This window comes from Bos indicus x Bos taurus, chromosome 8 (assembly GCF_003369695.1).
Source record: "Bos indicus x Bos taurus breed Angus x Brahman F1 hybrid chromosome 8, Bos_hybrid_MaternalHap_v2.0, whole genome shotgun sequence".
Classification (NCBI taxonomy): Eukaryota; Metazoa; Chordata; class Mammalia; order Artiodactyla; family Bovidae; genus Bos; species Bos indicus x Bos taurus.
The window spans coordinates 50,972,657-50,987,166 of NC_040083.1; the positions used below are offsets into that span (position 1 = coordinate 50,972,657).

At 38.1% G+C, this 14,510-nt stretch overlaps 1 protein-coding gene across 2 annotated transcripts in view; it reads left to right on the forward strand.

The window, feature by feature from the left end:
* The window catches only part of OSTF1 (osteoclast stimulating factor 1), a 61,179-nt gene extending 48,322 nt beyond the window's left edge, over nt 1-12,857 (forward strand). The window contains exons 8-11 of one of the 2 annotated variants that reach the window (XM_027549482.1): nt 893-971; nt 4,131-4,229; nt 11,870-11,900; nt 12,282-12,798. In XM_027549482.1, coding sequence (XP_027405283.1) covers nt 893-971; nt 4,131-4,229; nt 11,870-11,900; nt 12,282-12,309 — 237 coding nt within the window. In that variant the 3' untranslated portion in view covers nt 12,310-12,798. Of the gene's footprint in view, nt 1-892; nt 972-4,130; nt 4,230-11,869; nt 11,901-12,281 lie in introns of both variants that reach the window. The other variant, XM_027549481.1, reaches the window with a different exon arrangement.
* Nucleotides 12,858-14,510: the final 1,653 nt, after the last annotated feature.

A 14,510-nucleotide genomic window follows, 5' to 3' on the forward strand; every position in this document is an offset into this window, starting at 1 on the left:
GTTTCTCTGTAGGGTGAGATGGTGAGGTCCTCAATGTTTTTCTGGCTTATATCCAGATGCCAGTTAAAATAGTCACTTCTTCCTCTCTGTTGGGGCTGTTCAGCTCTATCAGAGCAGCATTCTCCAGCCTCCTTCTTGGGGTAGATGCTAGACTATACACACTGGGGCTGTGTTTGTGTGTGTGTGTGTGTGTGTACACTGGGGCAGTGGGGTGTGTGTATGTGTGTGTATATATGTGTATGTACAAGCTGGGGCAGTGGGGTGAGGGTATGGGGGTTAGGGAAAGGCAGCTAGGAGAGGGGTCTTACTGCTCAGTGTGTAGGTTTTTCAGCTAGCCCCCTGCTTTTAATTCCTGGCCTCATTACCACCTTCTCTTATGCCTCCAAGTTCCATAACCTTGGAAACTGTCTGGGTAATTTCAAAGTATGATAATTCTACCATCTGTACTGGGTCATCTGGCAGCCAGGAGAGAGAAAGGTGATCTGGGGTTTGGGGGTTCTAATTACTCAGTAGAAACACTTTCACCCAGTACTCTTGGTTTCACTCCATGCCTCCTTCCTGCTCCAGAGTCTCCAGTGTCTCCAATTCCTCATTCATGCTAATTTCTACAGGGACAGATCTGCTTGCTTCCTCCTAGTATCTCCGTCTGTGAGCATCTGCATTTCCACATGTGCTCTGCCAAGTCAGTTGCTCCTCCGCCATTGCATTCCCTCTCCTCATATGACTCATCGCTCATCTCTTGAGTCTCTTTTCCCTCTTTGGAATTTTATATGGTTTTTTCACTTTATTCTCATTTTAGATTTACTTAGGCTAGAGTAAACCTAAATTTGTGTATATTTTCAATCCTCACTCTCTTTTTAAAAAATGCTACTCTCTCTTGTTATCACCATAGAACAAGCTGGGAGACACAGCTTTGCATGCTGCTGCCTGGAAGGGTTATGCAGATATTGTACAGTTGCTTCTGGAAAAAGGTAAAGTGTTTAGTTTTTCTGGTTTTGCATCACTCTGAAAATCAAACTCCATCCAATTACACCATTTAAAAATAGCAGGGAAAATAATGGGCTTCTTATTTTATAACCGGGATTTTGATCTCTGTCTGCATCATGGTGTTTTTCTGATAAGATAAAATTATTGAGGTGGTTTCTGTTTTTCATTTTAAATTAAAAGTTTGGTAAGCTTTAGCATTATATATGTTACTTTTAGTAAGAATTTATTTTTCTGCAGGATTTAATCCTACATTTCTTCAGGATTAAAGGGACCTAGATGGAAGGTATGTGTGTGTGTTTGCATACATGTGTGTGCACACATACAGAGGAGATCTCTCTAAGAAAGCTGTGTGGGTAAAGTTGCTGAGGCCCCGGGTTCTCACAGGCAAGTCTTGATTAGATAAGAAAGGATGCTGTGGCACAGTGTCCTGCTTTGAGCTGAGCAGGTGCTCAGTGTACAGCAAATGAGAAGATGCCTTGATTCCACATTTTTACACAAGTCAGAAGGAACACTGAAATAATGGACTCAACCATCTATTCATCTGTCTGTCCCACAAGCTTTAGTTAACCCTTATAGGGGGCCAGGGATATCACCACACACTGCACCCTGGTCTAAGGCTATAATATAGGATACTTGAGTTCCCAGCCTGCATGTCATGTGGAGGTACTGTCATTAGGGATCCTTGGAGCAATGTTGTGAGTTTTCGATTTAAAGTTTGTTGATGATGTGAACTCTAGGAATAAGAGATCAGACACCTTGATGACCTCTATAGTACCCCTCACAAGTATACCAAGAGCTGTGTTGTCTGCTATGGCAGTCACTAACCACACAGGTTGCTGAGCACTTGAGATGAGGCCAGTCTGAATTGAGATGTGCTAGAAGTGGAAAATGAACATCAGGTTTTGAAAACCTAGTGGGGAAAAAAAGTGATGTATCAATAATTTTTATATTGATTACATGATGAAGTGATAACATTTTGGATATACTGGGTTAAGTAAAATATATTGTTTAAATGAGTTTTACATGTTGAAAATGCAGCCACTAGAAAAGTTTAAATTACATCTATGGCTCACATAATTTTCTGTTGGGCAGTACTGGTTGAAATGGTTTTCTTTTCTGGCATCCTGTCTCTGAACATTTCCTGTCCTGACAGAAATTATGTGTGTGAGTTCTCAAGTGTAAAATAAGATATGATTAATCACAGAACTGTGAACCCACAGAATGTTTGACCTGTAGCACAGCGAGAGAATGAGGTTTTGTATATAACCCCAGCTGTGGATAGATCTCAGGCTCTTGACGAGAGATTCTTCACACACAATCACCATATTCCTAATTAAATGTGCTTTCTCTCTCTTTTTCTCTTGGCTTTTTTTCCTTTTTTTTTTTTCTTTTCTTGGTGATATTTTTGTGCCTTTGAGTTTTAGGACATTTATTTTTTGTTTACCAAAGAGGATGTGTTTGTAGAGAAAATGGCACTCTCAAACACTGTGGCAGAAAGTGTAAATTGGTAAGCCTTCTTGGAAGACAATCTGACAATAGCTAACAGAATGAAGACATACATATCCTTATATTTCAACGCTACTTCTAGAAAAACATCCTTCAGAAATACATAAAAGATGTGTTTCAAGGAGGTTCATGACAGTATTATTGTGATAATGAATATTAGAGTCTAAGTGCCTCTCAGAGAGGGGTGGTTAAATAAATCTTGGAACATCCACAAAATGGATTAATTATCAATGTTTAAATAGATTGAGTTATAAGTTCGTGTACTACTAAGGAACAAATAGCATGATATATTGTTAAGTTAAAAAAACCAAAACTAGTATGGCAGAAGCCAACACAATATTGTGAAGCAATATTCTCAAGTCAAAAAAATATCAAAACTATTGGTTATGAGTGAGGAGAGGGAAGGGGGAAGGATAAAATAGAGCTAGGGGATTAAAAGGCACAAAGTACTGTGTATAATAATAACTATAAATGGAATATAATCTTTAAAATTTGTGAATCACTGTTGTACAACTGAAACATATAGTATTATACATCAACCACACATCAGTTTTTTTAAAAAAGGAAAATACCACTGGCAAAAAAAAAAAAAAAAAACCACATCAAATTAGACCAATACCTGTAGTATGATTTTGTATATGTGTGCACAAGTGTCTGTGAATGCACTCTTGCATGTAAGGGAGATGGGAGCTGATGCCCACTTGTTGGGAATGGTCACCTATGTGGAAGATAGAAGATGGGGAAGGAAGGGGTTAGTTGAGAGCTGAAATGATACATAAGCTTTTGTTTAGCATATATCTATATTTTCAAATCTTTGACAATGAGAATATATTTATGAATTCTGATGTAATTTGTAATAAAGATGGGGAAAAGGTGAGTGGAAGATGGGCTATGCAAACAATAGATTGCCTCCAGATTTCAAGGTTTACTAATTCTGCTAATAATGTTTGAAAGTATACTTAAGATAAATATTAATCTCCTCAAGCTCAACTCACATCGTCTTTTCTAAAGACCTTCTTGAACGAAAGAGGCAAAGGGTGTATAGCAAGGCACGTTGACTCTAACTGAGCTAGTGTTGTACATGGAGACAGTAAACTTCTCAGGGAAAGTTTCACACGCAGGGACTTGAAAGGAAAGGCTGTATTTCAATTGTATATAATTATTACAGGTGCAGCAGTAAGCTCCCTGATTAAAGATGCCAAATATGCTGTTGCTGTTTTGTGAAAGTTTTACTGAAAGAGCTTACTTTAGGGTCAGATGATTCTGTCCTTAGTTTTGCCAAAAGCGATGTTTTGATGGAAAGAGGATTGGCTGCTCTATAACTAACATCATTACTGTTTGTTATGTAAGAAAGTTAAGAGAGTAAATCCTAAGAGTTCTCATTACAAGGAAAACATTTTTTAATATTCTTTTAATTTTGTATCTATATGGGATGATGGGTGTCCACTCAACTTGTGATAATCATTTCATGATGTTTCATTATGCTATGTACCATAAGCTTATAGTGTTGTGTGTCAATTATATCTCAGTATAACTTGAAGAAAAGAGAGGAAAAAGAAACTTAAAAAAGAAAAAAAAGATTGGCTGCTACTATAGAGTCTTCAAAACACCTAATTTCTTTTCTTGTGTTGGGGAAGGTGCTAGAACAGACTTAAGAAACAATGAGAAGAAGCTGGCCCTGGACATGGCTACTAATGCTGCCTGTGCATCTCTCCTGAAAAAGAAGCAGGGAACAGGTACTTGATTTTAATCCTTTTCCCTCATAAGGCCGTCACGACTTAAGATTTATCAATTCAATATTGGGGAAAGTTTTTTCTTGCTGAATTCTACAGGTGATTCTAGAGTTAGATTTTATATCCTTGGTCTGAATCAGAACCTCCAACATGGACAAATATATCTATAAAAATAAATTTGTAGAGACATTGATCTTTTGCTGTGATTAGTATGTTTCTTTTATTCCTTGCAATCAAGTTCTAATTACCTTGCTTTCTATTATATTATATATATAAAGAGAGATTTCTATTTCTTTTTATCAAAGAACCATTGTTTCCATACTTTTATTTTAGATTATATATATATTTTTAGATTTTTAATTGAAGGATAATTGCTTTACAGAATTTGTGGTTTTCTGTCATACATCAACAAGAATCAGCCATAGGTATACCCTTGTCCCCTTCCTCCCAGACCTCTCTCCCATCTCTCTCCCCACCCCACCCTTCAGCCTGTCGCAGAGTACCTGTTTGAGTTCCCTGAGTCATACAGCAAATTCCCATTGGCTATCTGTTTTACACATGATATTGTAAATTTCTGTTACTCTCTTCATACATCTCCCCTTGTCCCTCCTCCCCTCCCACCTTGTCCATAGGTCTGTTCTCGGTGTCTGTTTCTCCATTGCTGCCCTGAAACTAAAGCCATCAGTGCCATCTCTTCAGATTTCATATATATGTGTCAGTATATGATATTTATATTTCTATTTCTGACTCATTTCACTCTGTGTAATGGGCTCTAGTTTCGTCCACCTCATTAGAACAGATTCAAATGCATTCCTTTTTATGGCTAAGTAGTATTCCATTGTATATATGTACCACACCTTCTTTATCCATTTATCTGTTCCATGTGCTGGCTATTGTAAATAGTGCTGCAGTGAACATTGGGGTACTCGTGTCTTTTTCAGTTTTCATTTCTTCAGGGTATATGTCTAGGAGTGGGATTATTGTGTCATATGGTGGTTTTATTCTTCACTTTTTAAGGAGTCTCCATACTGTATTCCATAGTGGCTATATCAGTTTACAATCCAGAAATGCAAGTGTTCCCTTTTCTCCACACCCTCTCCAGCATTTATTGTTTGCAGACTTTTTGATGATGGCCATTCTGACTGGTGTGAGGTGGTATCTCATTGTAGTTTTGATTTGCATTTCTCTAATAACAAGTGATGTTGAGCATCTTTTCATGTGCATAGCCATCTGTAAATCTTCTTTGGAGAAATGTCTCTTCAGGTCCCTTTCCCTCTTTTTGATTGGGTTCTTTTCTTTTTTGGTATTGAGTTGTATAAACTGCTTATATATTTTGGAAATTAATTCTTTATCAATTGTTTCCCTTGCTATTATTTTCTCTCATTCTGAGGATTGTCTTTTCACCTTGTTTGTAGTTTCCTTTGCTGTGCAAAAGCATTTAAGCTTAATTAGATCCCACTTGTTTATTTTTGTTTTTTAATTTCCATTATCTAGGAGATGGGTCATAGAAGATCTTGCTTTGATTTATGTCATTGAGTGTTCTGCCTGTGTTCTCCTCTAAGAGTTTAATAGTTTCTGGTCTTACATTTAGGTCTTTAATCCATTTTGAGTTTATCTTTGTGTATAGCATTAGGTAGTGATCTAATTTCACTCTTTTGCATGTGGCTGTCCAGTTTTCCCAGTACCACTTATTGAGGAGGCTTTGTCCCATTGTATATTCTTGCCTCACCCCACTCCAATACTCTTGCCTGGAAAATCCCATGGATGGAGGAGCCTGGTAGGCTGCAGTCCATGGGGTCGCGAAGAGTCGGATATGACTGAGCAACTTCACTTTCACTTTTCACTTTCATGCATTGGAGAAGGAAATGGCAACCTACTCCAGTGTTCTTGCCCGGAGAATCCCAGAGACGGGGGAGCCTCGTGGGCTGCCGTCCATTGGGTCGCACAGAGTTGGACACGACTGAAGCGACTTAGTGGCAGCAGCAGCATATTCTTGCCTCCTTTGTTAAAAATAAGGTACCCATAGATACGTGGGTTAATCTCTGGGTTCTCTATCTTGTCCCATTGGTGGCCTAAGTATTGGAGTTTCAGCTTCAACATGAGTCCTTCCAATGAACACCCAGGACTGATCTCCTTTAGGATGGACTGGTTGTATCTCCTTGCAGTCCAAGGGACTCTCAAGAGTCTTCTCCAACACCACAGTTCAAAAGCATCAATTCTTCTGCACTCAGCTTTCTTTATAGTCCAACTCTCGCATCCATACATGACCACTGGAAAAACCATAGCCTAGACTAGATGGACCTTTGTTGACAAAGTAATGTCTCTCCTTTTTAATATGCTAGGTTGGTCTAGGTTGGTCATAACTTTCCTTCCAAGGAGTAAGGTTTTTTGAGTGGTTATTGCTAAATATTTTTTATTTATGTATTCAAGAGTTTTATGATTATAATTTTTGTTGTAAATGATGGTATCAATAAGCTGTGATCAAAATTATTCTAGACTTTGGAAACTTATCTGGTCACAGTTCTGTGGGTGGTTTTTAAAGATAGAGTGTATGCTCTCAAAGATAATATCTATTGATGTGGGAGAAGAGGTTTGAAAGGTTTACATGCACTTCTGAACAGTTTGGTGGTTTTGAAAGTGTGTTAAAGGAAAGAAAAGGTGTTAAACACATTTGTGCCATTCATGATACTATTCATAAACTGGCTGTTTATTTGACTTCTCAGTGTGTAGCCTATTGAATGTGCTCCTCCAGATTCATTCTGATATGGTGATTTTCCGAAAAGGAGTGCTGGGAGGAGTAGAAGGGTGTGCCTTGAACTTTTCTTCCCATCCATCTCTCCTTTGTCCCTCTTTCATTCTTCATTAGCCTCCTGGCCCATGAGAAACCCAGAGGGGTTTAAAAAAAGGATGCTTGGTTGGAGAGAACATTTGAATTCAGTCCCCCTGCATTGGGAGCATTGATTTTTAGCCACTGGACTACCAGGGAAGTCCCATGGATACATTTTTACTACTATTTTCTAGAAAGGAACTGTGCTTAGTCACTCAATTGTGTCTGACTCTTTGTGACCCCATGGAGTGCAGCCCACCAGGCTCCTCTGTCCATGGGGATTCTCCAGGCAAGAATACTAGAGTGGGTTGCCATGCCCTTCTCCAGGGAATCTTCCTAACTCAGGAATCAAACTGGGGTCTCCTGCACTGCAGGCGGTTTCTTTACCAGCTGATCTACCGGTGGTGAGGAGGTGGGGGCAGGGGCAAAAATGGAAGACTCACCTTTTGCATGCGTTCACATTGCTACTCATCATTCAGGACTTTTTTTTAGTATTGCTTTAGGGTCCAAAGTTTAGTTTGATCCCTGTTAGTGGAGAATCACCAAAACAACTTTTTAAGAAATTTCTATTATAGAGGGTAAGTGCATGTATTTTCATTTTATCCTTAGAATATTATCATTTTCAGAGTTCTCAAACTTGGGTCAATGAGATACTCATTTCTGTTTTAATCATTTGAATCAAATTCCAATTCATATTTGAATTCTTGGGAAACTTATTTCTCCTATCCCTTGATTTATGAGAAGAGTCAATATTATGCTGTCCCATAGTCCATTTCTAGCAGTAAAGTACAGTCAGTTGCCTGGTCTCCTGGCTTCACCAGTCAAAAAAAGCAAACATCCTGTCTCTCTTCTTGGCTTACCAGGGGCGCTTCCCAGAATCATCCTTCTTGTGTACATGTGTGCTAAGTTGCGTTAGTCATGTCTGAGTCTGTGCAACCCTTTGGACTATAGCCTGCCAGGCTCCTCTGTCCTTGGGATTCTCCAGGCAAGAATACTGGAGTGGGTTGCATGTCCTCCTCCAGGGGATCTTCCCACCCAGGGATCGAACCCACATCTCCAGTGTCTCCTGCATTGGCAGGCAGTTCTTTACCACTAGTGCCACCTGGGAAGCCCCATCATCTTCCTTACCTATCATCAAATTCTCATCATAGTTCTCCTCACAAATCCATTGCTCCTTTTGTTCCTTATTTCAGATGAGTGTTTATACCAGATTTTTATTTAACCTCAGTCCAGGTATAGTATAAACTACTAAGCAGTTAGGGATTTCTTAATTATTCAGTGCCATGAATGTTCACTGGCAGAGCAAGTTGTCCTTTAAAGGAATTACTCATGCATAGATTTATACAGGTTCTACTAACAAAGTAAGAAAGTTTTTACCAGCCGAGTGGTGCTCCCCAGCAACATTTTGACCGAGAAGCCATATTTGAAGCCGTGTGGGAGAAACCCTTTTATTTGAGGTAGATCTCCTACTCCCTGCTGCCTTGGTTGAGTCAGGAAGAAGGACTGTGACCTAGTTTCCTTTCTCTGCCTCTGACTTCCTATTGCTATATTAGTAGCTCCAAAGCATCCTGACTGAGGAGTACCAATCTCTTATGAGTTAAAGGTTATCAGTCTCATGCACATTGAGTGTGATTGTGATAGATAAGGAAAATATCACACCTGCTCAGACCCCAGAGAGCTACACCTAGAAGGCTCCAGATGAGCAGGAGGAAGCAGGTGACAAAACTTTTCTCTTTTTTCCCTTAGGTTTTTTTGTAGTCTTTGTAGAAAAGGGCTGGGAGGTGGAGGCCCTTTTTCTCTGTTTACTCCAAGTATCTTTAGTCTACCTCTCTAAATCTGTGCAATACTCAATTCAGTATTGAGGTATAATCTTGGGACTTGGCACACAGAACCAAGAAATGAATTTTCATATTTCAGTTTTCATATTACCTTTTTCTCTCCTTTTTTTCTTCTTTCATTCCCCCAGTCATCCAGTTAAAATTTTTTAATTTGTATTTTGATCCTAGTTGGAATAAGAGCTTGAATTCTGGGTCATATAGCTAATTGCCACCATGAACTCTAAACTAGAAAAGGTATATTTTCATATTGTTGGCCACTTTTGAAAGTATCTCTTGAATTTCTTATAGGGACAAGGTAATTTACATGTTACACTAACATGAAGAGTAACTTTAGGATATAGGGGTAGGGTCAGGCCATGACTGAGGACTGAACCTTGAACCTTTAAGTTGTTCTTCCAGTTTTTAAAAGCTGGGGTATAATTTACACTAACTAAAATATGTAAATCCTAACTGAACATCTTGATGATTTTTTTTTTTTTTTACTGTGCTTTGCTTTTTTTTTTTTAATTCATTAACCTGGTTTAATTCACACTGAAATTTTGTTGTTCTTGTTGTTTTTTGGCTGCATCATGAGGCTTGTGGGGATCTTAGTTCCCCCATGAGGAATCAAACCTGGGTCCCTGAAGTCGAAGTGCAGAGTCCTAACCACTGGATGGTCAGGGAATTCCCACTGTGCTTACGCGTACTAACCACAACCCCGATCAAGATGGAGGACACTTCCCGCATCCCAGAAGCCTCCTTCAGCATCCCCGGCTTCTCTCACCATAGATTAGTTTTGCCTATTTTCAAACTTGATATAAATGGAATCAAACAGTATGTGCTTTTTGGTGTCTAACTTTTTTCGTGTAACACGTCTGTGAGATTTATCCATGTTGTGTTTTTCCCGCCATCATTTATTTATTCATTTGTATGTCTGTCTTAAGTTCTGGTGCTTGACTTGGAATGTGTAATCCAGGGCAGTGAGACTGAGAAAAAAATGGAAGTGAGGTAGGAGAGGCTGAGAAACACCGTTGGGAGACAGAGTACCATGATGGTGATGCCCCAGGATGGGCTGTGAAGATACAGCTCATCATCAGCACTTGGCCGTATTGGAAGTTTCCAGAGAAAATGTGTCTCAGAGAGTCTATAGAAGTAAGGAAGGAAGGAGAAGGAGTTTATTAGCCTGCCTACCTCTCACTTTCTATTTGGTCAGCATTTGTACCATGGCAAGTTATCTTTCTCTTGCTTAAAGCAAAGTGCCAAAGTAACGATTGAAGGATAGAGAATATTTCTGATATAGCAAAACATAGGATTGTAGTAGCAAAGTACAAAAGAAAGGGGAAGAGTTTTGCTATATTTGTCTTTTTGTATTTAACTTAAAAAGCTACCAGTTCACAGCCAGTTGTGAAGTTCATGGGTGTGTGTGGGATAGAAGAAGATACCTTCCTCCCAGGTCTCCAGAGCTCCTTTAAAGGAGAATGGAGACAAGTACAATCAACCTGGAGACTTCTAGTAGTTTGGAAGCTGGTGTGAAATCGCTGAAGCACACTTCTGTTCTGCTTATACCTACTTGTTCTTTTCCCTTTCTTTTTGTTCCATGTATAAGATGTAAGATAAGTTGGTTTCTATATCCCTCATATTGACTCTCCCCTGCCCCTCCCTTTTTAAAAATAATTATTTTCCTAAACATATTCTTTAAAAAACTACAGTATCATCAAATATCTTGTTATAGTCTAGATTTACCATTTTCTTTTATATGTTTATTTATTCTTTGCTTACTTATCTATTTATAGTTTAAGTAGGGTCCAAAATGATAGCTATGTCTCTTATTTATCTGCTTTTTTCAATTAATGCTTCCTTCCCCTCTCATTTTCCTCTTTGTTTGGCCTTGCTTTTTATTTGTTAAAGAAATTGGGACAATTTCCCTGAATTTCCCAGTCTAGACATGGCAAGCATGCGTTTCCATGGTGTCGTTTGTCATGCTCCTCTGTCCTCATCTTTTTGTCAGTTGGTGTTATGTCCAGAAGCTTGGTTAGACTTAGATTTTTTAGGGGTAGAGGGAAGAATACTTAATAAAGAAAATTGTGTTCTTCTGTCAGAGGCACATAATATTAATATCTGTTTGTCACTTGTCCTGTGATGTTGGCATCCATGGATGATTATTGTCTAGATCCATTGTTTCACTGATGGTTACAAAATGGTGATATTTTAATTTCATTCCCTTCTCGGTTATTAGTTAGAACATCCTATAAAGAAAAATTTCCCCTTATCAACTGTTTGCTTACTTAGAGCAATAGTTTGTATAGCAGGGGCAGAGTAAGAGTTCTGCCCCTGAAAGCCCTTTAAGAGTTTTCAAAGTAACCTGCTGGTTCTCTGTTATTTTTTGAAGGGAACCACACACTCTTTGGTGTGTGTTGAAATATTTGCTGTGTTTTCATCCAGTATTGTTAATTACTGGTAGCCTACCTTTGGCTAGTGGAGACCCCTTCTGGTTGGATCCTGAGCCCTTTTAAAATGATGCTGTGTTTGCTAGAATCCTTGCTTTATAGCTTAAGAAGGGGTTTCAGGTCCATCTTTTACAGTTTCTGTCCCAGACTTGGAATCAATCATATCTCCAATGAGCAGGGGCTTATAGTGTTTAAAGACAATGTTCTGGGTGCTATAATACACATTTATTCAACTGTAACAATGTGTTTATACTTGCATTTCAGTTTTTCCCTTAAAACTATACCTTGTGTAAGCTGTTGCTGTAGGAATTTGACTAGACTATTTGAATTTGAATGGACAGGTGAACAGGTAAAAAGATCAGATACCTTCCTTTTGAACTCTGTTTAGGGTTGACAACATTTGATGGGATTCAGCTCTTTCTGTTTTAAAACATTATTTATTTTTCATTTCAGTTTCCTTTTCTTCTGCATATTCTTTATTAGTGTTTGCTAAAATGAAACTGAAGCTTCTGTGTTTTCATTCTCTTTCTTTTCCTTTTCCCCCCTCATTAGTTATCTTTCTACCCAGTGACCTTGCCTTCAGGTAAGGCTACAGGTTGTGGACTGGCTGAAGCCTCCTGTGCACTTGTCATTGGGAGAGGAGGTTTGGAAGCACAGCTGTCAGGGTGGACGGGCTTCTGGCGTGTCCCACGTTGGTCACGGTGCATGTGGCTGGTGGTGTTCCGTGGTGGGAGGCAGACTGACAGCTCCTCAGCACCACGTTTGTTGCTTTTTTGCGTGTCTAGGTAACGTGCAGACAAATGTAGCTGTCAGCCTCTGTGGCAGCAGAAGCTGATAATTAGACTGGAAAGCAAAAGTAGAGAAAGATCCTTGGGGGAAATACAACCCCTAGGAGCTTTGAAAGTGAAAAAGAATCCAAGCCATTTCTAATTTTTCTGTTTTGCTTTTCCCCCTATTCCTTTAGATGCAGTCCGATCATTAAGCAATGCTGAGGACTATCTTGATGATGAAGACTCAGATTAATTCCCTTCCGGAGCTTTGAGATCTAAAACTTCTGTTGCTTTTGCCATTCCAAAACCTTGTCTTTGTCAGAAGAGTGTTGATAACTGTAAAAAAAAAAAAGAAAAGTCTATATGAACGTGGCAGTATTGCACTGTGTTTGAATAAAACCTGTAAGTGACTAGTTCTCACCTTCAGTTTGCCAATAAGTGACTGGATATTTTGCTGTATAAAGTACATGTTTGCTCACCAGAGTAGAACAAGAAGAGATTATTTCTATTTATCAAGCTTAAAGGAATTTTAAGAATTTTTTTCTTTAAAAAAGTCAGGTTTGTTTTTTTTTTTAAAGTTCTTTACCTCAAGGATTGAGATATTTTGAATGGATTTTTCAAGGGAAGAATGCTTATTATAATAATAAACCAAAAGATTTAACAGAAAATTGTCGGCTATTCTGACAAAAATAAACATTTTAAGAGACTTTATTTCTTTTGTCTGTTTTATGGTATTACTCTTTGCTGATAAATAAAGCTTTTTATATTTAGGTAAAGCCTGATTTGATTTTTTTTAAATACATTTTGTATTATTAGCAGAGAAGAGTCATAGCAGCCAAATTTCTTTCTTTTTTTCTGGGTACAGTGTACTTTATTGTTGGTACAAGACAAGGTGGTGCTCCCTAAGCCCCTCCCCTTCTTCAGGGATGTGGGATGGAAACTGTGTGGACATTGGAGATTCTCAGTGCGTTAGGGGATCAAGTTTGGCATAGTAGTGGAATTTCTGTTCAGCCTTCTATTGATATATCTGCTTTGATTAAAGTCAAGGCAGCAATCATTGAGGAGATAGATTTCTAATAAAATATGTAAACTTAAAAAAAAAACTTTTTATATTATATTGGGATATAGCCAATTAACAATGTGATAATTTAAGGTGAACAGGGAAGGGACTCAGCCATATATATACATGTATCCATTCTTCCCCAAACTCCCCTCCCATCCAAGCTGCCACATACATTTAGTAGAGTTCCCAGTGCTATGCAGTAGGACCTTGTTTGTTATCCATTTTAAATACAGCAGTGTGTATGTGTCCATCCCAAACTTAAACATTGTGAGACTTTCGGTTTTTCTCTCCAATGTTATACTTAATGTGAAAAAATTTAGCAGCTCATTACAGTTTGCTTAAGATTTGAAAGATGAACAAAAAAATGATTTCCTTATTATGAAAGATGCTGTAGTTTTCCATAATGGAGGAGTCATGAGCCATGAAATTTTTTCCCCATTCAGTTTTTTACTTTGGTAAGTTATTTTCTCTAAACATGGCTCTAGTTCATAATGATCTGGCTTCTTTTGATAAAAAATCAGTGTAACATTACAGGGAGCCTTCTGTACTACCGAAGTGACACTTCATTTGAGATTCTAATTTTGATCACAATAGTGATGATACTAAAAAATGACATGGCCATTGGCATTTGCCTGGATTTTAGGCCTCAGATCCAGAAGTATGTTTTGCAAGAGTTTGATGATAATTTCAGAAAACACATTGGTGATGAGAAGGAAATGTTTGAAGAAGGAAGTGGGCTAACTCAGGAAATGAATAACTGCCTGTAGAGGAGTTTCCTCTGTCTGTGACTTTGGTTTTTCTCTCCATGGGTGCTTTGAGAAAGGATACCCTGAGAAGCCTGTTCAAGGTCAGTCAAATATCCCAAATAAATTTTAATAGACATCTGTATAAGTATTAACAGAGATGAGCACAAAATCTGAAATTAGTTAAAAAAAAGGATATTGTATTTTTAAAACAAACACCTAAATTTAAACATTTTTATTGCTTTATAAGCATAGTCTTGAATATATGAAATCCTTGCTGAAATTCTTTTCCCACAGAACCTTTTAAGTATTTGTTTTTTAAAATGGGAAATCTCTGACTTTTTATTCTTGTGTACTTTGGGCCTGGGACAGTCAGGATAGAGGCCAACTAAGCACTCAAATTTTTTTTTTTTTTTTTTAACATTGGTAGAGATAATAAAGTTTGTAGAAATATAGATAATTTTAATGAAAATACTGTGTACTTGATGTAAATGTATAATGCATTTGAGGAAAAGAGGCCTTACTGTCATTGCTTTAACATTAAGAGAATTCTAGAAAGTTGGCCAACTATATATAGTTTTTTTGGCAGTGAAGGGCAGACTTAGGTATATACTCAG